This window comes from Lithobates pipiens, unplaced genomic scaffold, assembly GCF_037356315.1.
Source record: "Lithobates pipiens isolate NorthernLeopardFrog02 unplaced genomic scaffold, aLitPip1_a1.2 Scaffold_16, whole genome shotgun sequence".
Lineage (NCBI taxonomy): Eukaryota > Metazoa > Chordata > Amphibia > Anura > Ranidae > Lithobates > Lithobates pipiens.
Genome location: NW_027507748.1, coordinates 427,506,236 through 427,526,199, shown reverse-complemented (window position 1 = coordinate 427,526,199; position 19,964 = coordinate 427,506,236). Strand labels below are relative to the sequence as shown.

The following is a 19,964-nucleotide window of genomic DNA, read 5'->3' as shown; positions in this document are numbered from 1 at the left end:
ACTGATGCCCCTCTCAGGCTCTCAGCAAACTGCTGACAGACAGAGATGGCCGATCCGTGCCCCTCCACAGCTCAGTGCTCCAGTGAGCAAGACAGAGCAGAGCAGGAGAGCTGCTGATTGACAGTCAGCAGCTCTCTGCTCTGGGAAGTGAGGGAACCTGAGACATTGGCGGTGTTCGATAATTCGATTCTCATTGCAGCAGGGACCGATGCTGCATCTACCTAGGTAAGTATGAATAGGAAAAAAAAACCTTAACTTCTCTTTTAATACATTAAAATATCATTGCAGAAAAGCAAAGAGTACACAAACATAATTCTTGTTTTCTTCACCATAATTTGTGGTTCATCCTCAAAATCAAGATTTGATTGAACCCCTTTTAGAAATGGTTCTGGATAACCTCTAAAATGTATTTTTGATCTCCTGTCTCAACTTCTCATGGCTGTCTGGGGCATTCATAATCCTATCTAATGATTCTTCACAATCAATCCAAAAACAGAGGATGGGTGAAAACTTTTAAAAGCCAGTATTTGGCTGCAATCAGATGGTTTCTTTTTTTTTTTTTTTTTTTTTTTTTTTTTTAAAACAATATTTATTGAAGAATATAAGTCAGTACAAGCATGTTAAACAACTGATCAATTAACAGCAGATGATCAGTTAAAAAAAAAAAAATACCATAGTATGTCAGCGGACGCAGCCGCTGTTGGGTAGGTAATTATTGCAATGTACAAACATATGAAAGCTAGTAAATCAATGAACATATTTAAAGAACAGAAGGAACAGGGTCCGTACGGCCCCGTAGTATACAGACAGTTCAAATTGTCTCCTACTAGGATAATATATAACGTAGCCTAAACATCAGTGTGTGGGTTTCCTCGCCTCTCCTCCTTTGTAATTGATAGTAGCCTGTCACCTATCAGCTTCCTTAAAGACATCTGTAGATATGCCTGTAAGTTGCTAGAACACTCGGAATCTGCTATGGCGTTTTGAATCATTAAGTGTGGGTAAGTCCTCTTGCATAGGTATAACAGTAGCCTCTATAGCTAAGCGAGATATCAATAAGATAATATAGTGCTATGTCTAAAAAAAAAAAAAAAAAAAAAAAACCCCGTCCAAAGAATATATAGTATAAAGTCGGGAAACACATGTATTGTAAAGCGCTTCTCACAATACAGTAAGATAGCGTCATGAAAAGGAACATGAGAATCAAAGTAGTACATACTAGTGGTCATGCAGGGTTATTTTGAGTAATACTTTTGTATTGGTCTGTTGTTTTAAAATGAATCCAGATGGTTTCATATGTAAATCTTTAACCTTAGAGTACAAAAAAGAGATGCAATCCCTGTCATACATAATGTCATAATGTTGAAATGAACTTGTGGATGAGCCCTACTGATGTGCTTATGAAAGGTCAGCAGGGTTTCAATGTCTCCCTGCCACACAGCCATCAACCTCAAACAATGACTGGCAAGAAAACATATGAAACATGTAAAAACAATTTGAGACAAGATTGTACATGCTGCTAAACCTACATTTGAAGTTTCCCACATTATTTGTGAGCTATGAGAAAAGGCCCATTTTATCTTCTAGATTGTAAGCTTTAACGAACAGGGCCCTCTGATCCCTCCTGTATTGAATTGTATTGTAATTGTACTGTCTTCCTTGTTGTTGTAAAGTGCTGTGCAAACTGTTTGCGCTATATAAATCCTGAATAATAATAATAGTAATAATAATGAAGGGCAACACCTTTACTAAGCCTGATGAATTGAATACTTATACTATCAAACCTCACCTTACATATCAGAGCACACATACAGAATATCTGATTACGTGTCCCTGCAATCTCTTTTGTAATAAGAAAACCCATGTAAAATTTGTCATACAATATCACAGCATAGATCAGGGATACTCAAACTACGGCCCTCCAGCTGTTGCAGAACAACAGATCCCATAAGGTATTGTAAAACTCTGACATTCACAGACATGACTAGGCATGATGGGATTTGTAGTTCCTGAACAACTGGAGGACCGTAGTTTGAAGACCCCTGGCATAGATATTCTATTAACAGGGACATTTTGCTGGATATTTTAATCATCATCATTATTATTGCAACGTTTAATTCTTTATTTGTTCTTATGATATAAATTTTACTGTTTCTCTTTGTATTGAAGATTTTCTAGGTATAATTTGGCCAACTCTGATTAGTGATATATACACAGATTCTGCCTGGGGATCAACAAGTAGGCATGTTGCAAGCTTTACAATTATACTACAATTACAACACATGTTGACAGCTAAATGTGTTATTATGCTAAATTCACACTGCTGCAATCCAATTTAGATCAGACTTTTGGTGCAACTATGTGATGCAATTTGGATGCTACCTTGAAGTGGTTTGCATTTTCTATGGGGCAAAAATTGCACTGAAATCAATAGTACAGGAAACTTGCATTGATGAAAACAATGTGATTTCCATTGTCATGCATTTCTGTGCAACTCAAATCGCATTTGAAGTTGCACCAGTGTGAGAGGAGTCTTACTTTGTATTTCAATTGTGTCTTTTCGGGTATCCAACATATACTAATATATATTACATAGTACTATAATAATATAATAGTAACCTAATAGTTGCTTGCACTGACAAAATTCCATAACTATCAGGCTTATTATGGTTACCAGGGTCAATGCCACTTTAGATGGTCAAAATCATATTCTATTATCCAAACTACTCTGAAAAAATAAGGGGCAGCGAATTGTACAATAAATGTAAAATAATTATTTAATAAATAAATGCAACTATTCCATTCATATCTTACAGATGTAGAAAGCATCTGTACATGGCCTCTGGATGTTGTTCCTGAGCTGCCTGTGGCTACTTATCCATTTATCCAATTATTTTCAAGCATGGGGGAAGTGAGTAATGATGACCTAGCTGAAAATGTTGGGCAGTGGCATCCTTGCAGTTATAGATTCTGTTTTCAGATCCAGTTGCTAGGTTGTTTTGGGATCAACCTTTGGGAAGAATATGACCACAGCAGGCTCAAGAACAAAACCCAAAGGCCATGTCATGCACACGTGCTTTCTATGTCTGTAAGATGACAATGAAACCATTGTTTTTAACCATTAAACAATTATTTTACTTTAATGCATCTACAGCTCCCATTTTTTTACTGTATACCTGAATGCAATTTTAAATACCTGAAGTGTGCCTGAAGTGTTGTTGCCCTTGTTAACCAATATAAGTCTGATTATTATGCAAGATCTAGTGCAACTAATAACTTTATTCTCAAAATAATTATACTTACTACACTAGGATGCACCATGTTTTGTGTCTCTTACTTTTATATTTACATTTATTACATTTGGTACTGCTACACTATTGCTTTGATCAATGAACTATTCATTGGAAAGTGTTTATTCCTGTAACCATCTTTTGTGGGACTGATATAACATGCCATTGGGGATGTGCATTTTGTACATTTTTATTTTTTTATTTGTATGTAATATTACCTACTTTCTTGCACACTTGCACAGGTTCTTCTCCTTTGCTGAATGCAAGTAGTCTAATTTCCGTGGACACTTTACTTCCATACAATGTGCATTAGAAACTGAAGCAAGGTATACTGAGGCTACCACATTTCTCAGCTGGATTACATGCATCATCTAGCTCTCACATCCCAAAAATCCCTCACTGTCCTTGGCCTGCACCTTTCAGGACTGTCAATCATTTAGTCTCAGTGTCATGTGTGGGCAGTAACCTGGGGGTCTACATGCAGTCTAATGCCCCATACACACAAACGGAAATTCCGCCAGCAAAAGTCTGATGTGAGCTTTTGGTCGGAAATTCCGGAAATTGTGTATGCCCCATCTGACTTTTGCTGGTGGAATTTCCACCAACAAAAGGTTGAGAGCAGGTTCTTTATTTTTCCTATGGAAAAAGTTCAGATCGGAAACCATAAACCAGATTTGTCCGATGGAAGTTCCGCACATGTGTACGGGGAATTACTAGAAAGACATATTTCTCGAGCCTACGCAGTCACACACAAGCTCACCCATGAAGCTGGCTTAACATTGACATAAGCCATCCCAAGAGCTTGCATACTCCTGAGAGAACAAACAAGCAAACAACAGCACACAGACCCAATGACATTACTGGGTCTACAACAATGTATATACTGAAAAAGGGAACATTTAGTTTAAATATTTGAGGGAATGTATAATATAGAGAATATCCCACTGCAGCTTCAAAATACCTTGTGCTAGAATTATATTAGAGAGCTGGACCTCTGCTCAACACAAATAACCAGCTCTCCTCACATACCCCCTGCCCAGTGCTTCAATAAATGGTTGGCTCCTTCCTGCAAATCACTGTCTTTGTACATTAGCTCGGGATCTGTAGTTTGTGGGCACATGACTACTGGCCAGTGGGGGAGCCAATCAGAGGATGGGGTGAACTCAATGTCAATGATCCCCACAGTGAAAGAACAGGGATCTGCCTATGTAAACAAGGTAAAACTCTGTTCTGACAGGGGAGATCACAAAGATCATGTCTTTCTGCTATGCAGGAAGATGGATCTGTGTGTTTCCCTAGGCAGCCCATCCCCCAATACAGTTATAACACACCTGCAGGGAACACATTTAACCCCTTGATCACCCCTGATGTTAACCCTTAGCCAGCACCATAAAAAATATTGCTTTTTTTTTCAAAAGTGTCGCTCTTTTTTTATAGCGCAAAAAAATAAATACCACAGAGGTGATCAAATACCACCAAAAAAAGCACTATTTATGGGAAAAAAAGGACGTCAATTTTGTTTGGGTACAGCGTTGCACGACTGCACAATTGTCAGTTAAAGTGACGCAGTGTCCTATCACAAAATATGGCCTGGTCATTAAGGGTGAAAATCTTCCTGTCCTTAAGTGGTTAAAAGATTTTTTAAAAAGGGTCCCCAATTTTGCACTCTGGCTGCATTACAGTTGCAATATAGAAAGCTATTCAAGATTGCTATCTTCTCTGTTTCATTTAAAAGACATTGCTACAAACAGTTGCCATTTACAGTTTTTAATAAAGGATTTCATATTCAGTTAATTCATTCTTTTTTTAATTTGTGCATTTTATGAGTAAGAAAACATGAAGTGAAATGGCCTGTGAGAGAAAATAAATATATTAGAAGGCGGCCTTTAGTAATCAAAGTGTCTGAAGTAAATCTGTTCTTGTTGTCCATAGCCAATGCAAGTGATCCTATTCTCCTTTTCATTCTCTTATACAGCATTTGTAGAGTGAAAGGATGCATTTTACTGGTTGATGTAGGCAAAAGGAACAGTTCAAACACTTTGATAAAGCTGATTTTCTTTCATGTTGAGTACATGGGATTTTATTCTGTTCTTTACCTGGAAGTCAGAAATCTCTATAAAGATGTAAGTGAATGGAGATTTGTGGATTGCTCACCTTGCTCCAGGCAATCTCTTCCTCTAAGTTAGTTGGCATGCCCTCCTCAGAGGATCTCCGTGTTACCTCTGTGTCTATCATTGCTAGCCATTCAGTCAAGCTGCTTGTTTCTTTCCTGAGCTTTCTCGATAATTTTAGGCATTTTTCCAAGACCTGCTTCCCCTCAGTCACCTGATTAAAAGAAAAATTCACAGAAAAATATTCAACGGCTGAGACAATTTCTGGATCAGCACATCAAACAAGCTTATATAAAATGGCAGTGCACAAAGCAATGACTGTGTGCAAATTAAAGCAACCAACTGAATTATAATTTTACTTAGTTACACCATAGAAAGATTTGTTTTTTTGCTATATTTTGTAAAATGCATTGTACTTTGATGAATAAGCATGAAACTCCCTTATTGGAAGGTCTAACCTCAGGCAAATATTAAAATACATAATTGAATGTAGATTTGTATTTACTAAAACAGAATCACTTTGCTTTAATATAAATTAATTTTCACAAAAATATTAATGACTAAAACAAAAAAGAAAAACGACTCTGAATGAGTGGGTGATGTTCACTTAGCAAAGCGGTGAATATTCACTTTGAAAAGTTTATGTTCAATTTTCTCAAAGTGAATGAGTACATGAGCGCAAGATGTGTTCAAGTCGATTACCCAATAATGTGGAAGGAAGGTAAAACAAAAACCAGGATTTTTGCTAGCACATGAATGAGAAGAGCACAGCTCACTTTAAATGATTTAACAAGCTTAGTGACTACTCACTTTGCAAAGTGAAAAGTCTAAATCTTTTTATAAAACAACATCCTTTCAAAGTATGCAAAATCCACAGGCTTTAATGATTTATTATATCATACATTTAAATGTGAAACAATTATTTCAAAGTATAGCTCAGTATAAATAAGCTTCAATAAGCAGTAGACAAGAATAAATTAGTTTATGGGCACTGACAATCATTTTAAATGATGGCACAAGCACATTTTCTTACTTGTTCCCTCAGTTTCTGACCAGTGACCAAGGCAGGAAGCCAACACTCTCACAGGTGTTAATATTAACTGTAAAGGGCTAAGAATTAAAAAAAAATCTCAGGATATTTAAATATACCAGTGTCACTATAGTACCAAGTCAATTTAACCCCTTTGCGCCGAGCATCCCGGTACCATTTATTTAGAGCGGGCGATCATCCCTCCAAGGATAACAACCGATGCAGCTAAAAGCCAATCAATTGTTATCCCAGAGAAGCGGGAGGGGGATTTCCCCTCTCACCGCTCTGACCAGGCCTCCCCTCCCACCGGGAGACCCAATCCGTGATCCGGCACTTCCGGCGTCTAGTCAAAGACTGGAACAAAGCCATAAATGGCAGAGTGAGAGCAATAATTCTATTACTAGATCTCCTCTGTAACTCTAACCTGGTAACCATAAAAAAAAAATTCAAGCGTCGTCTATGAAGATTTTTAGGTACCGTAGTTTGTCACCATTCCACGAGTGTGTGAAATTATAAAGCGTGACACGTTTGGTATCTATTTAGTTGGCATAACATCATCTTTCACATTATACCAAAAAATTGGGCTAACGTTACTGTTTAATTTTTTTTAAATTCATGAAAATTTATTTTTTTCTTAAAAAGTTGCATTTAAAACACTGCTGCACAAATACCGCGTGACATAAAATATTGCAACAATCCCCATTTTATTCTCTAGATTCTCTGCTAAAAAAATATATAATGTTTCGGGGTTCTAAGTAATTTTCTAGCAAAAAATACGGATTTAACTTGTAAAAACCAAATGACAGAAATAGGCTTAGCCATGAAAGGGATAAACAACAAATAACTTATTGTTTTTCTTTAAATCATAGTCTCAAACATCATGAGCAATGGTTAAAAGCCAGAAACAAATAACACCAAAGTTAGCAGGATAGATCCCTAAATAATAACTTAAAATAATGCACATCCAATGAAATTGTTCTGCAGTTTTTGATTACAAAGCTACAACATTAATATCATAACATTACAGAGGGTGCAGTCACACATTCCTAATCGACAATTGCATTTAAAGAGTATCTAAACCCAAGAAGAAAAATGCAATATAAGGATTCATCTTACGAGTCAATAGATGTAGTAGCTGCACTCATTTTATTTATTAATACTTTTTTTATCTATGTATTTATCTATGTATGTGTGATCCTGCCACTAACATATTTTTTTTATGCTAGGGTGGCAACACTCACTTATTGTACCATATTTATAGGGATATAGCATTGTCATTGTAGACTGCTAGCTTCTGATTTGGATGACTGAACACCCACCTTTTTGTCACCTCCATAACATAACACTCTCAATGTTCTTAATGTAATTTTGAGGCTGCCACTGCTGACCTCATTTTGAAATGGTAAATGGATGGTTGTTAGGATAATCAAATGGCTTAAATACTCTCTGTCGCAGGACAAATATGCAGACCAAGACTTATGACTTAAAGTGGTTATAAAGTGTCCTTATTTTTAGGTAAAAGTAACAAACATGTTATATTTACCTGCTCTGAGTAGCCCAGATCTTCCTCTTTTCTGATCCCTATTCGGTGCTAATGGCCTCTCCCTCCTGTTGAGCAGCTTGCTATGGGGTCACCTGAGCCAAGCCACAGCTCCCTGTGTCCATTCAGTCATGGAGCCGCAGTCCAGCCCCAACCCTCTTCACTCCTCATTGGTTGATTGACTTTGATTGACAGCAAAGGGAGCCAATGGCACCACGCTTCTGTCTCAGCCAATGAGGAGGGGAGTCCCGGCCAGCCAAGTTTCTTGTGCAGAATCACTGGATCTAGAAGGGGCTCAGGTAAGTATTATGGGGGCTGAGGCGGGCTTCTGCACACAGAAGGCTTTTTATCTCAATGCATAGAATAAATAAAGATTAAAAAAAAAACGACTGACTGTACAATCACTTTAACTAAAGAGTTCATGTTTGCTTTACAAAGTACTCAGGACAGAGACAGCCAGGCAACTAAAATGGTCAAATTGTCAAATGGCCAGTGATAAGAGGAACATACAATGTATAAGGAAAATATAGGTTTGGTTTAGGTACCAAAACAGTGTCATGCAACTAATATTATAATTTTATTTGTAGAAGCTAAAATTCTTCTCAATACAGGCATACCTCACTTTTAAGTACACAATGGGGTTTATTTACTAAAGCTGGAAAGTGAAAAATCAGGCTCCCTTCTGCATAGAAACCAACAAGCTTCTAACCCCAGCTTGTTCAATTAAGCTTTGTTAATAAAACCTGGAAGCTTATTGGTTTCTATGCAGAAGTTAGCCTGATTTTACACTTTCCAGCTTTAGTAAATAAACCCCATTGTGTACTTAAATGTGGGGTATGCCTGTATGCTGTGCTATTAGTTATTAGTTAATACACTACTGAGTTCAATAACTAGATTAAAGGACAAATAGCCATGGTGTATACTAATTAAAGCCTAATACAAACTGTATATAGGTGTATTCTCCTTGCAGTTTTAAAATAAGATGTGCTAATTGAAAAAAATTGTTATTGTATGTTTTTCTATTGCATTGTGTTTATAAAAATGCTGTTTTCTCACATTTCTCAAGGGATAGTAGCTTCATGAATGCCAATCTTAAAGCAGACATTTTTAATTCAAATGTTGCCCTAGTTTATTATTTATTTACTTAAACAACCAGGCAGTAGTCTTTTTTGTACATTTTGCTTCAGGTAAACGCTATACTTTTTTGCCCTTTGTCTCCAAACTTTCTGAAGCCTTACCCTGCAAACCAAAGTCTATATATTGTACATGAACTTTAAGTAGAGTTGAAATGCTGCCATCTACAGCACAAAAATTTTTTAACAGCCATGTTATGTGCATGAAGTTCTTTCCTTTGCTTCTTATTTGAAATAAAATGCACTTTAAAGGAGTATTCATAGAAATCACAAGTGCATTAAAAAAAAAAAATGAACATGCATTCAATTCATAGACCGCAGAGAACAAGAGATAAACAGGCGCGATCCAATAAATTTAGGATGCAAAAATCATAAGATTTAATAACATAAGATAACATTTTAATAATCTTAGGTTTCCTGAATATGTCTATTTTTTTCTACATAGCAGGAACAAGGGAAGTACAGTCAGATTCTGCTGAATCATATTTGGAGACATTTCTGTGATCATTTTCTAAACTGACCAATTACAGTACTCCCCAAGACTAATTGGCCTTAATGGCTGCTACTGCCACCAACTATGAGCTTTTCATCCAACTCAGCTGAGATCCCATGTCTATGGCTAGAATGTTTATTGTAAATATAAACTAAATATGTAGTTTTGTGCACAAGTAAAAAAATGAAACATGAAAGGGGGTCAGTGGGACAGAATAGGGCAGCCTATGACACAGCAACATGAATATAATATGATTTTTGTAACAGAGGGAAACAATCAATAGCTAATAAGTCATTACTGTTAAACAGGTGGCTTTTCTCCATGATAAATCTGTGGAATAACAATCATGTATGTGCTGTGTAAATGCATTATCCTCTTTGCTTTAATGACTAAACTAATGTATATCAGCGAAAGAGGCTTCCTTATCCTGTAAGTGTCTGTCCTTATACAATCTCCAGAGAGGCCTGTGGATATTGCTAGTTTCCATGTTTTCCAATGTTTCCCTGCAGGGATATAATAAAAATAATAATAATAATGTGCCCTGACATTTCTTTCTTTGAGATAAAATGGGAGAAAACAGTATTCATTCTGATGATTACAGCAAAAGAGCATGATTCATACGCGGTACCCTAATCAGTTAAATTCTTTCCCTGTTCCTTAAATTCTATGAAAGACTGTAGGCGTTCATTCCCACTTGGGGAAACTTTTTGCTTTAGGCAGAGATATGTAAAGGGTTCTGGTTCCTCTGCAATCTTTACTCCTTAGTTCATACTACAAGCATCACCTCAGCAACTTCTGTTCTTGCTCATTATGTGCCAATATTAAAAAGATGTCTTATTTCAAATGGCTTTAAATAAAAAAAAGTTTGAAGCAATTTGGCAGCTTAATTAAGAACTACTCCCTAGTCATCCTTTTTAAATTAACCTATAGTCTTCAACCTGGAAGGTGTTTGAATTTATAGCACAGTAACCCTGTATCAGGGCACATAGCATGAAAAAGACCTTTTGTTGGTTTCAGATAAAAATGACTTAACACTAATACTGAATTCACAGGGAGTCCTGCAGATGGCAATGAAACAGATTAAAATAATGTATGCTGTGACATTTCTGAATCTAATGTGCAGTAGACTGAAGATAGTGTAGGTAGAAGTGGTAATGGACAAACACCCTGCTGGCAAGCCTGAAGCAACATTTTAATCAGACAAGTATTCCTGAATTTTAACAATCTGTATTACCTCTGCCAGGCTATTGTTATACTTGATAAGTATAACATGTTTACATTTTTATCTGTGGGTGCTAGGATATATTATGACCTCAGAAAAAAAAATGCATTTACTGTGTTTGTATTCTTTAGGACAATAACAGGAATAACTTAAAATTGTATTCTATGCATGAAGATAAATAGCCTTCTGTGTGCAGCAGCCCCCCTCAGCCCCCCTAATACTTATCTGAGCCCCATCTCTATCCAGGAATGTCGCACAAGAGACTCGGCTGCCTGGGACTTTCCCTCCTGATTGACTGAGATAGCAGCAAACTGCTCCCGCAACTTTCAACCAAAGGCAGTGAGCTAATGAGAAAATAGAGGGGAAGGGCCGGGCCACTGCTTCATATCTGAATGGACACAGGGAGCTGTGGCTTGGCTTGTTTGCCCCCATAGCAAGCTGCTTGCTGTGGGGGAACTCAACAGGAGGGAGGGGCCAAGAGCAACGAAGAGGGTCCCAAAAACAGTAAGTATTACATGTATGTTATTTTTAACAAAAAAAAAGAGCATTTAGTATCACTTTAAATTCATTTATTAGAGGAATTCCATTATGTGCCCAACTTGCCCACACAATATGGCAAACAATAATGGCAAACAATAATGTCTCTGCATAGTACACCCCCTGATCCTGTCATACTCACTTTACCTTGCTCCTTCCTCTGCAGTCCGTAGTATATGACCCTTTTCCCCGTGACAGTGTCCACGCCAAGCAGCCAATTGCTATCCACAGGCACTACTACATTACAGAGGGAGTGATGTCATCACTCCCCAGGTTGTAAATTAAGCTGATTTTAGGGCCTGCTGCTACAGAGAAAGGAACAACAACGAAGATCAGGCAAGATGAGTATAAGGCTGGGTTCACACTGCTGCGGGGGGAGATCCGGATGTGATTCGCACCGCAAATCACATCCGATCTCCGTAGCGATGCGAGTTCAGCCATACAGATAGTATGGCTGAATTCGCAGCGCTCCCGCAGCAAACTCGCACGGGACCCTTTTTTTGGTCCGCAACAGAATCGGATCGCATGGGGGTTCACACTATGCGATCCGATTCCTGTGCGAGTCGGCAGATCGCACTGCGATATGCGGACGGATCTGGGGGTGTCATTAACATAACATTGACACTCCCAGCCGTCCGCATAGGGCAGTGTGAACTGCCGGCGGGAGGTGTGCGATGCGGGAAAACGCCGCGGATTCGTGGCGTTCCCGCATCGCAGCGGTGTCAACCTGGCCTAAGGCTGTTGTAGTTTTCCTTTGCAGAATTTTGGGGAATTCAATAAAGCTGCTTTATTACTTTTCTGGCATTAATTCCAACTCTGTTAAGGTGTACAGAGAAAAACTGGCACAGACAGGTTTTGTGACAGTGCCTCACATGCATTCTAAAAGTGTCTCAGCATGAGCCAAATTCAAGTTCTAGACAGGTGTTCAAATTTGGCACAATCTTCACAACTTTTAAAATGCACAAGAGACACTTTTCCACAATCCGCTTGCCCCAATCTTTATGAAATCCAGACAGTATGTTTAAGGAGCAAAGATTTTTTATTTATTTTTGAACCACACACCTAAAGAAGAACTTTCATGGATCTTTAAATTAATTAGCATCTTCTGGATTTTCCTTTGCTGAGACACTGCCAATTAGTTTTTCCTGCACCTGAAAACCTTCATTCTGATGCAGTCAACAGGCTGCATGAGAGATGTTTTCGAGATATTATCACTCCTACTGAAAAAAATTGAAAACCCATAAAAAAAAATATATATCATGTATGTACCAGAAATGGAGTAAGCCATGACACATGTTACTAGTGTTCTCAACTTGTCCTCTGCATAGGAGACTGCTTCCATTGCTACCATACCTCACCACAATATTAGTCAAGGTATACTGAAAGTGTTTCTCCTTTGTTTACCTACATTTTGTCTGTATCTGATGTTCTATTGACCAACCATATTGTTTCAACCATGTTTCTGCCTGCTGCCTGGAAAAAACATTTGCCTGAGTAATGACTATGGTTCTGTCTGCTACCTGAATTGACCCTGGCCCTTTAATTGACCATGAGTCTGCTTGCCACTTGGATTGATCTTTGCCTGCATACTGATCACATCTCTGCCTGCTACCTGAATTGACATTGGCCTGTTTATTGAACATGTTTTTTCCTGTTGCCTGGACTGATCTGTCACCTGCTATGACAGTGTAAGGCCCCGCCAATGCAGTAGTGGAATTGAAGACAGCACAGGTTTCTCTCTTAGGCAGAGTGGGGGGGGGGGGCAGAGTAGTGTTTCAGAGTGGAGAAAATTAAGCTTTTGTTGTTCTCTGGGTTTTGTTAATCCCAGAACATGTTCTGGAGTCTTCAAAGAGCTTTGGGTGGGAAGAAGCCTCTACCTCTGTGTCTGGTCTTACCAGAGACAAGCAGGCTACTACATCTGAGCAGTACCTCCAGAATGTCACACTGTATACTGACCACATCTCTGCCTGCTACCTGAATTGACGTTGGCCTGTTTATTGAACATGTTTTTTTCCTGTTGCCTGGACTGATCTGTCACCTGCTATGACAGTGTAAGGCCCCGCCAATGCAGTAGTGGAATTGAAGACAGCACAGGTTTCTCTCTTAGGCAGAGTGGGGGGGGGGGGGGGCAGAGCAGTGTTTCAGAGTGGAGAAAATTAAGCTTTTGTTGTTCTCTGGGTTTTGTTAATCCCAGAACATGTTCTGGAGTCTTCAAAGAGCTTTGGGTGGGAAGAAGCCTCTACCTCTGTGTCTGGTCTTACCAGAGACAAGCAGGCTACTACATCTGAGCAGTACCTCCAGAATGTCACACTATATACTTACCACATCTCTGCCCATGCCTGAACTGACCCTGGCCTGTTAATTGACAATATTTTTGCCTGCCGCTTGGACTTATCCTTTACCTGCATTTGACCACAACTCCTCCTGAACTGACCCCGACCTGTTTAACTACCATATTTCTGCCTTCTGCCTGGATCGATCCTTTGTCTGTTTGCTGATCACATCTCTACCTGCTACCAGTACTGACCCACCTGTCTATGTTTCTGCAAGACACCAGTCTCACCTATCCTCTGTGGATAACTGCACTCCTGGGACCACATGCACTCTTTTGTTTATCCTTTGTTCAGCCTCCTGTATTTCATGGCCAGTGAATATAGAATTGTACTATTAGGACTGCGCGTACCAATAGATTAGGCTTGCTTGGCTTTTAGGAGCATGGGATGCTGTAGGTGAAGCTACGCTATGCTATATTCCCTGATGATTTATACAGAGTGACCATTACAGTACATTGTTTTCTAAAACGTGTTGGTAGTTGTGATTCACAAGATGCAATGTTGGGTACATAATCAGTCTAAACATTGAAAAAGTCTCACGTATGTTGCATTCCCATACTTGGGAGAAGTAGTAGAATATGTTTTGAGGTGTAATTCATGTATGCATATGCTGTGTATTAAAAATATCTTATTAATTGACAACTTTGCATCCAAAAAATTTAATTTTCATTTTCTTTCTGCATATTTAAAAAACTTTTGGCAAAAAAGTGTCAATTTTCTAAAGACTAATTTTGCCTCCTAGAAAATACCCTGGGTGCTTGCTTTCCATATGTGGTCATTTTGTGGGTGTTTCCATAGTCCTGGTGCTCCAGGGCCTTTAAAAATGTGATACTATATGCAGGCAGAAAATTTGATGTATGGTATGCCCTTAGAAAGCCAGCTGGTGCTCTTCGGATGTTGGGCCCCACTAGGCGGTAAGGCTTTGAAAGAGTCTAACACATGTGGTATTCCCATACTTTTTGGGAGTAGCAGTAATTCTAATGCCCTGTACATGGGGTTGGACATTCCGATGACAAAATGCGTCAGTTTATTCCGACGGATTTTGCGCCAAACTTGTCTTGCATACACACAGTCGCACAAAGTTGCGTGGCACTTTGTCCCTTGGAATTGTCTACACACGATCGGAATTTAAATGATCAGATTTTGTCCAGCTCTCAAACTTTGTGTGTTGGAAATTCCTACGGAAAAAGTCCGATAGAGCCCACACATGATCAGATTTTCCAACAACACGATCCGATCGCACATTTTCCGTCAGAGATTCCGACAGTGTGTACTGGGCATAAGTTTGTTTATGCTGTGTATGAGAAAAAACTTGTTGAAATTACAACTTTGAGAAAAAAATTATTTTTTACTTTCACAGTCTTTTTAAGAAATGTGGCAAAAAAATACAACTTCAAAAAACTCACCATGCCTCTTACTAAATACATTGGACTGTCAACTTTCCAACAAGAAAACAAATGCAAAAATGATTTACCAGTAAATTACCAAATTTGAATATGAAGTGCAATGTAAGCACTAGCCTTAAAGAAGTTGTAAACCCTCATTTTTTTTCACTTTAATGCATCCTATGCATTAAGGTGAAAAAACTTCTTGCAGTGACCAGCCCCCCAGCCCCCCCCTTGTACTTACTTGAGCCCCGTATTTCCCTCAGCAGAGACACACTGTCCCTCTCTCCACGGAGCCCCGGCTCTTGATTCAATAGATAGCATCACAGCCATTGGCTCCTGCTACTGTCAATTAAATCCAATGATGCGTGCACCAGGGGCGGGACCAAGTCTGGCATTTGTGTCTATGGATGTCGAAATGCTGGACTTGGAAGAGCACCCGCAAGGTGACCCCCTCAGGACAGCGCTTCTCTTAGGTGGTTATCTGATGGGGGGAGGAGCTGCAAGAGAGACCCCAGAACAGGTTGATCAGGGCCACTCTGTGCAAAATGAGCTGCACAGTGGAGGTAAGTATGACATGTTTTTTATTTTAAATAAAAAAATCGAGCCTCCACAATCACTTTAACTCTTTTGGGTCTCAGAAGCATGAAAAGTTGACATTATACTTGGTTCTATGTATGCTAAAATTGGAAAATTGGATGTGGGTAGAGTTATTTTTTATGGGGGTTTGCAGAATGGGGGGCTGATGAAGCTGTTGGTTGTCTTTAAATGTAGGCCAGGGTTCACCAATGAGGTGAGGAAAGGGTGCTGCCTAGGAGCATTTGTTAATTTTTGCTGTTCGAGGTGTGGTAATTCCTTAGAGCATTATTATGAACTGGCAAGTGTTTTACCAATTTAGTATTATACCAGTGAGAGCAATGGGGTCTGCTCTGCCAATATAAAAGTATTACATTTTTCACTCATCCCTAATGTTAAAGATAAGCCCGATGATTTCACATGCACTTTGCTATGCATCATTTAAAATGTAATCAAAGGGTACCTTAGCTCCTAGCTCATTATATTCCAGTTTTAATGCAGTCAACCTCTCATCAAGATCTTTTGGGTTCTCGGTTTGCTGTTTCTGAACTATTTGACGCCCAGTCTTTATTACGGTTTCCACTTCAGATTTGACCTCACTTAAAATTTTGTAAAGTTTCTGTAAAATAGAAAAACAGTTATTATTTTGAGGCACCTGAAATGTTATTAATCACATTAATAACCCTTAACATTGCATGCAACTACTGTAGACTGTATAAATTGTTAGAACACACGCTAATCTAGAGATTGTTGCCAAACATAGTTTACAGCCTATTCTCACAGTGTACCCTAAAACAAATATATAAAGCACAAATAAAAGGCTTTCTGTGTAATAAATGCTCATTCTGCCACAGTTGTTTGTAGCCATTTCTCATTCACAGCTTGTTTTATACCTATTTCAGCAAATTATTTACATGTATTATACTATATGCAGTAAAAACTTTCAGTTGGAGCGGCTACTCCTCCACCTCCTAGTTTGTCCCTTATTCTAAAAACTTTTAAAAAGCCACTGCAACATGTTGAAGTTGGTTAATTGTTAATTGGTTGAGACAATTTCTGGAAAAATATTCCCCTATTCTTGCAGGTTGAAGCAGCATTGCTGAATTCATTGCTATATTGTAATAGAAAACCCAGAAGTGAGCAACGTGCAATTTAAAATTTTTAAAGTTTGTAATCTCAACCACAAACATATTTGAAAAATTAACATTGGTTTATTTTCTCCAATAAATTTAAATACCACCATTAAACAAAATGAGAACATACAAATCAACAGTTCTATAAAAATAATCATCCCCATATTAAGCAAAATCAATTATTTATGGAATATGCAAAAAATATTGGATACAGATTGTAAATCTCAAACAAGTCCATCTAATTTTGGGTCTACTTTGAAAACAGTAGATTTTAAAATAAATAATAATAATAATGCATTAATACATCAGGTTGAATAATGGTAATAAGTGAATTTTTAGAAAAGGTTTAGAAAAGTTTATTTATAAAGTTTATTTAGTTCATTGCTCAGATTTTTTTTTTTTTTGCTCAGGGTTGCTCATATACATTACCATGTTACATTATAACAAAAAAACTAACTTTACAGAATTTTAAATACTTTATTACATTTTCTCTGTAGTATATTGCTTCAAATCTATAAAATAGTATTGATTTACCATTAACAATTCATAACATTTTAATTAAAACAATCTGCATAATCTACCACCTGGTTTGCAGAGCCACAGTGTAAAAAGGGAGATGGTATTTTAAACTCATCCTCAGCCTTAATGCTTTGCATAATTTACCCCTGGCTATGCTTACTGGACCCTTTAATGACCTCACAAACAAACAGATTAAATATACATTTGTCGTCCACTGCTTCATTAAGCACAATAATTGAGAAATACACTAGTTAAAACCACAAAGTTTCATATTACAATAGTATATAGGCTGCAGCAACTAAGGATTTAAAATGATAAGAATATGTATACAAATAAATAAGTGTCTACATTATAATCTAATTCTATGGTCTAAATTATTATACAACTGACTATCATGGTGAACTGTTATATTATATTAAGTGGTCTGAAAGCGTCTTTCAGAACTACAAATAAATAAACAGAATGTAACAAAGCTAAAGTGTTATCATGAATAAAGAGATATAATATTGCGAATACCAGTAACAATATATCAATCATGTGTAGATATTGGCACAGGCCATTTTAGCATCCACTATAATTTTTGTTTTTAAGAATTTGAGGAGGCAAAGACTAGCAAAGAATATGTGTATGGATAAGAAACATTTTAAAGATAAATGTAAACATAACATTCTAACAATAAAATACAGTTAGCTCAAAGATTGCTACTTATTACAGTTCATTTTCAATCTCTATAATAATAACAGCCTTGCTGATGGAAAAAAAAGTCTTGTTACTGAATGCTTGCATTGCATTTTGCTTTAAATTTTAACAAGGGCAAGAATCAATATAAAATTGCTACATTATTTGTTCATACCTAGGGTAGTTAAATCTCTAACTAATATTATTACTACACTAAATAATAAATTTCAATAGCATTGACTGTTCGTTATTGTATCATAATTAAACCTACCATGCAGTGATCCAGTTGAGTTTGGACTGCATCCTGCTCAACACTCTCCATATCCAGAACTGGTAACTCAAAGGACACTTCATCCAAAATCCTTTTAGATTCTATAAGACGCTGTTCAAAATTTGCTGGTTTTTGAAATAATCTAAACTTAGTGGAAACTTCTTGTAGTTTTTTCTGGAATATTACATAATAAAATATAAAGAACAAACAAGTAATAAAATAACAATAACAAAATATATAATAACATGTTTTTATTAAACCAAATCTACATATATTTGAAAAAAAAACTGTTTTTTGTCTTACTTTACCATATCTTATTACCTAGTGCTTTGTCACATAGGACCAGATCTAACTACCACAAGCACATTCACATCGTTGAATGCTAAAGTAATACTTAAAGGATAAGTTCACCTTTGGGAACATGTTACATGTTCCCCTCCAATTTTAGGTGATGCAACTGCCATTCCACTGTCCCCCTCCCTATGACAGCAGTAAGGGGAGAAGTTCCCCGTACATGTTGTCCCTGTTTGGCTGTTGTCTTGAAGTTCTCAATTAACTACTGGGGTCGTTCATTGAGTCTCTCTGTCAAGGAGAATTGGCTTACCCATATGGGATGTATGGGTAAGCCTATACACTGACTGTGTACAGGCGACCTGCATGGCATCAGCGATCTCCTGATTGCTGGTGCAATGATTTTCAGGCTCCTACGTTGTGCATTTTTTTTTTACTTATTCTTTAAGTCAATGCTCAAGTGCCAACTTGGAGGGATTAAACTAGTTAGGCTTTGATAGCCTAATACTGTACATATTCAGTTTGCCAATATAAATTAAAATGTTCTCAGTCTCTAAAATCACACACAGGCTGAAAAGGTTGAACTACAATATGTAACTTTTTTTTTTACACCGTTACATATATTTAAAGCACTTTCTATATTTTCTACTTTTAACATTATTAAAAATACTTACCTGAGAAATTTCAATCTGCAATAGAACTTTTTTAGACATCTCCTTTCCTTGGATTCTCTTTTTCATCTCATCCAAACTAATCTCATGGCTTAATAACTCTGACTGTATTTTCTAATGGAAAAAAAGATTAGCATTAGGTTATGTCATATACATTATGTATTATCTAGAAATTAGGTAACAACTAGAAGTAACAATATAGGAAGTAAAAGGTTGACATGGAAAATTATGTTTTGTGGAATTGTATTTTATGAGATTTTTTATAAGTGTAAAATGTACAGTATCCTTATTTGTCTTAATGTATAATGCCTCAAACACCAATGCTAAGGTAATTTATTGAGGGTGGATCTGAATAGCTGCATAAAAACGGATTGCGTTGTTTGGTTACATTTGAAATATAGTCCATTCCACATGCTTATTGGGCTCAGTGGGAGCTACGGCGGACTTAGAATGCCGTGTTGCACACCAATCTATCCGTCGGACTCGCATTTCGGCGAACAATCCGGCCGTGTGTGTGCCAGTCCGCCGTACTTTTGAAATGAGCGGACTTTTCCCGACCGGAGAAAAGTCCGCTAATTTCGAGCGGGTCTCCAGGTAGGCGGGGCCCGCGAAGGAGACGTCGCTGGCCCCGCTGTATGGTATGGACTTAAAGGGGAACCCCAACGCCGAAAAAAATTGGCGTGGGGGTCCCCTCCAAGTCCACAACAGACCCTTGTCCGAGCACGCTACCCGGCTGGCCAGGAAAGGGGGG

The 19,964-nt window shown here is 37.7% G+C and overlaps 1 protein-coding gene across 5 annotated transcripts in view; it reads right to left on the bottom strand.

Annotated features, from left to right (window-relative positions):
* DMD (dystrophin) overlaps positions 1–19,964 on the bottom strand; it is a 3,436,004-nt gene that overhangs the window by 1,878,881 nt on the left and 1,537,159 nt on the right. For all 5 annotated transcript variants that reach the window (XM_077482558.1, XM_077482560.1, XM_077482557.1 and 2 more), the window contains 4 exons: positions 19,217–19,327; positions 18,252–18,425; positions 16,114–16,269; positions 5,445–5,615 (listed from right to left, as the gene is read on the bottom strand). In XM_077482558.1, the coding sequence (XP_077338684.1) occupies positions 5,445–5,615; positions 16,114–16,269; positions 18,252–18,425; positions 19,217–19,327 (612 nt within the window). The remainder of the gene's footprint in view (positions 1–5,444; positions 5,616–16,113; positions 16,270–18,251; positions 18,426–19,216; positions 19,328–19,964) is intronic.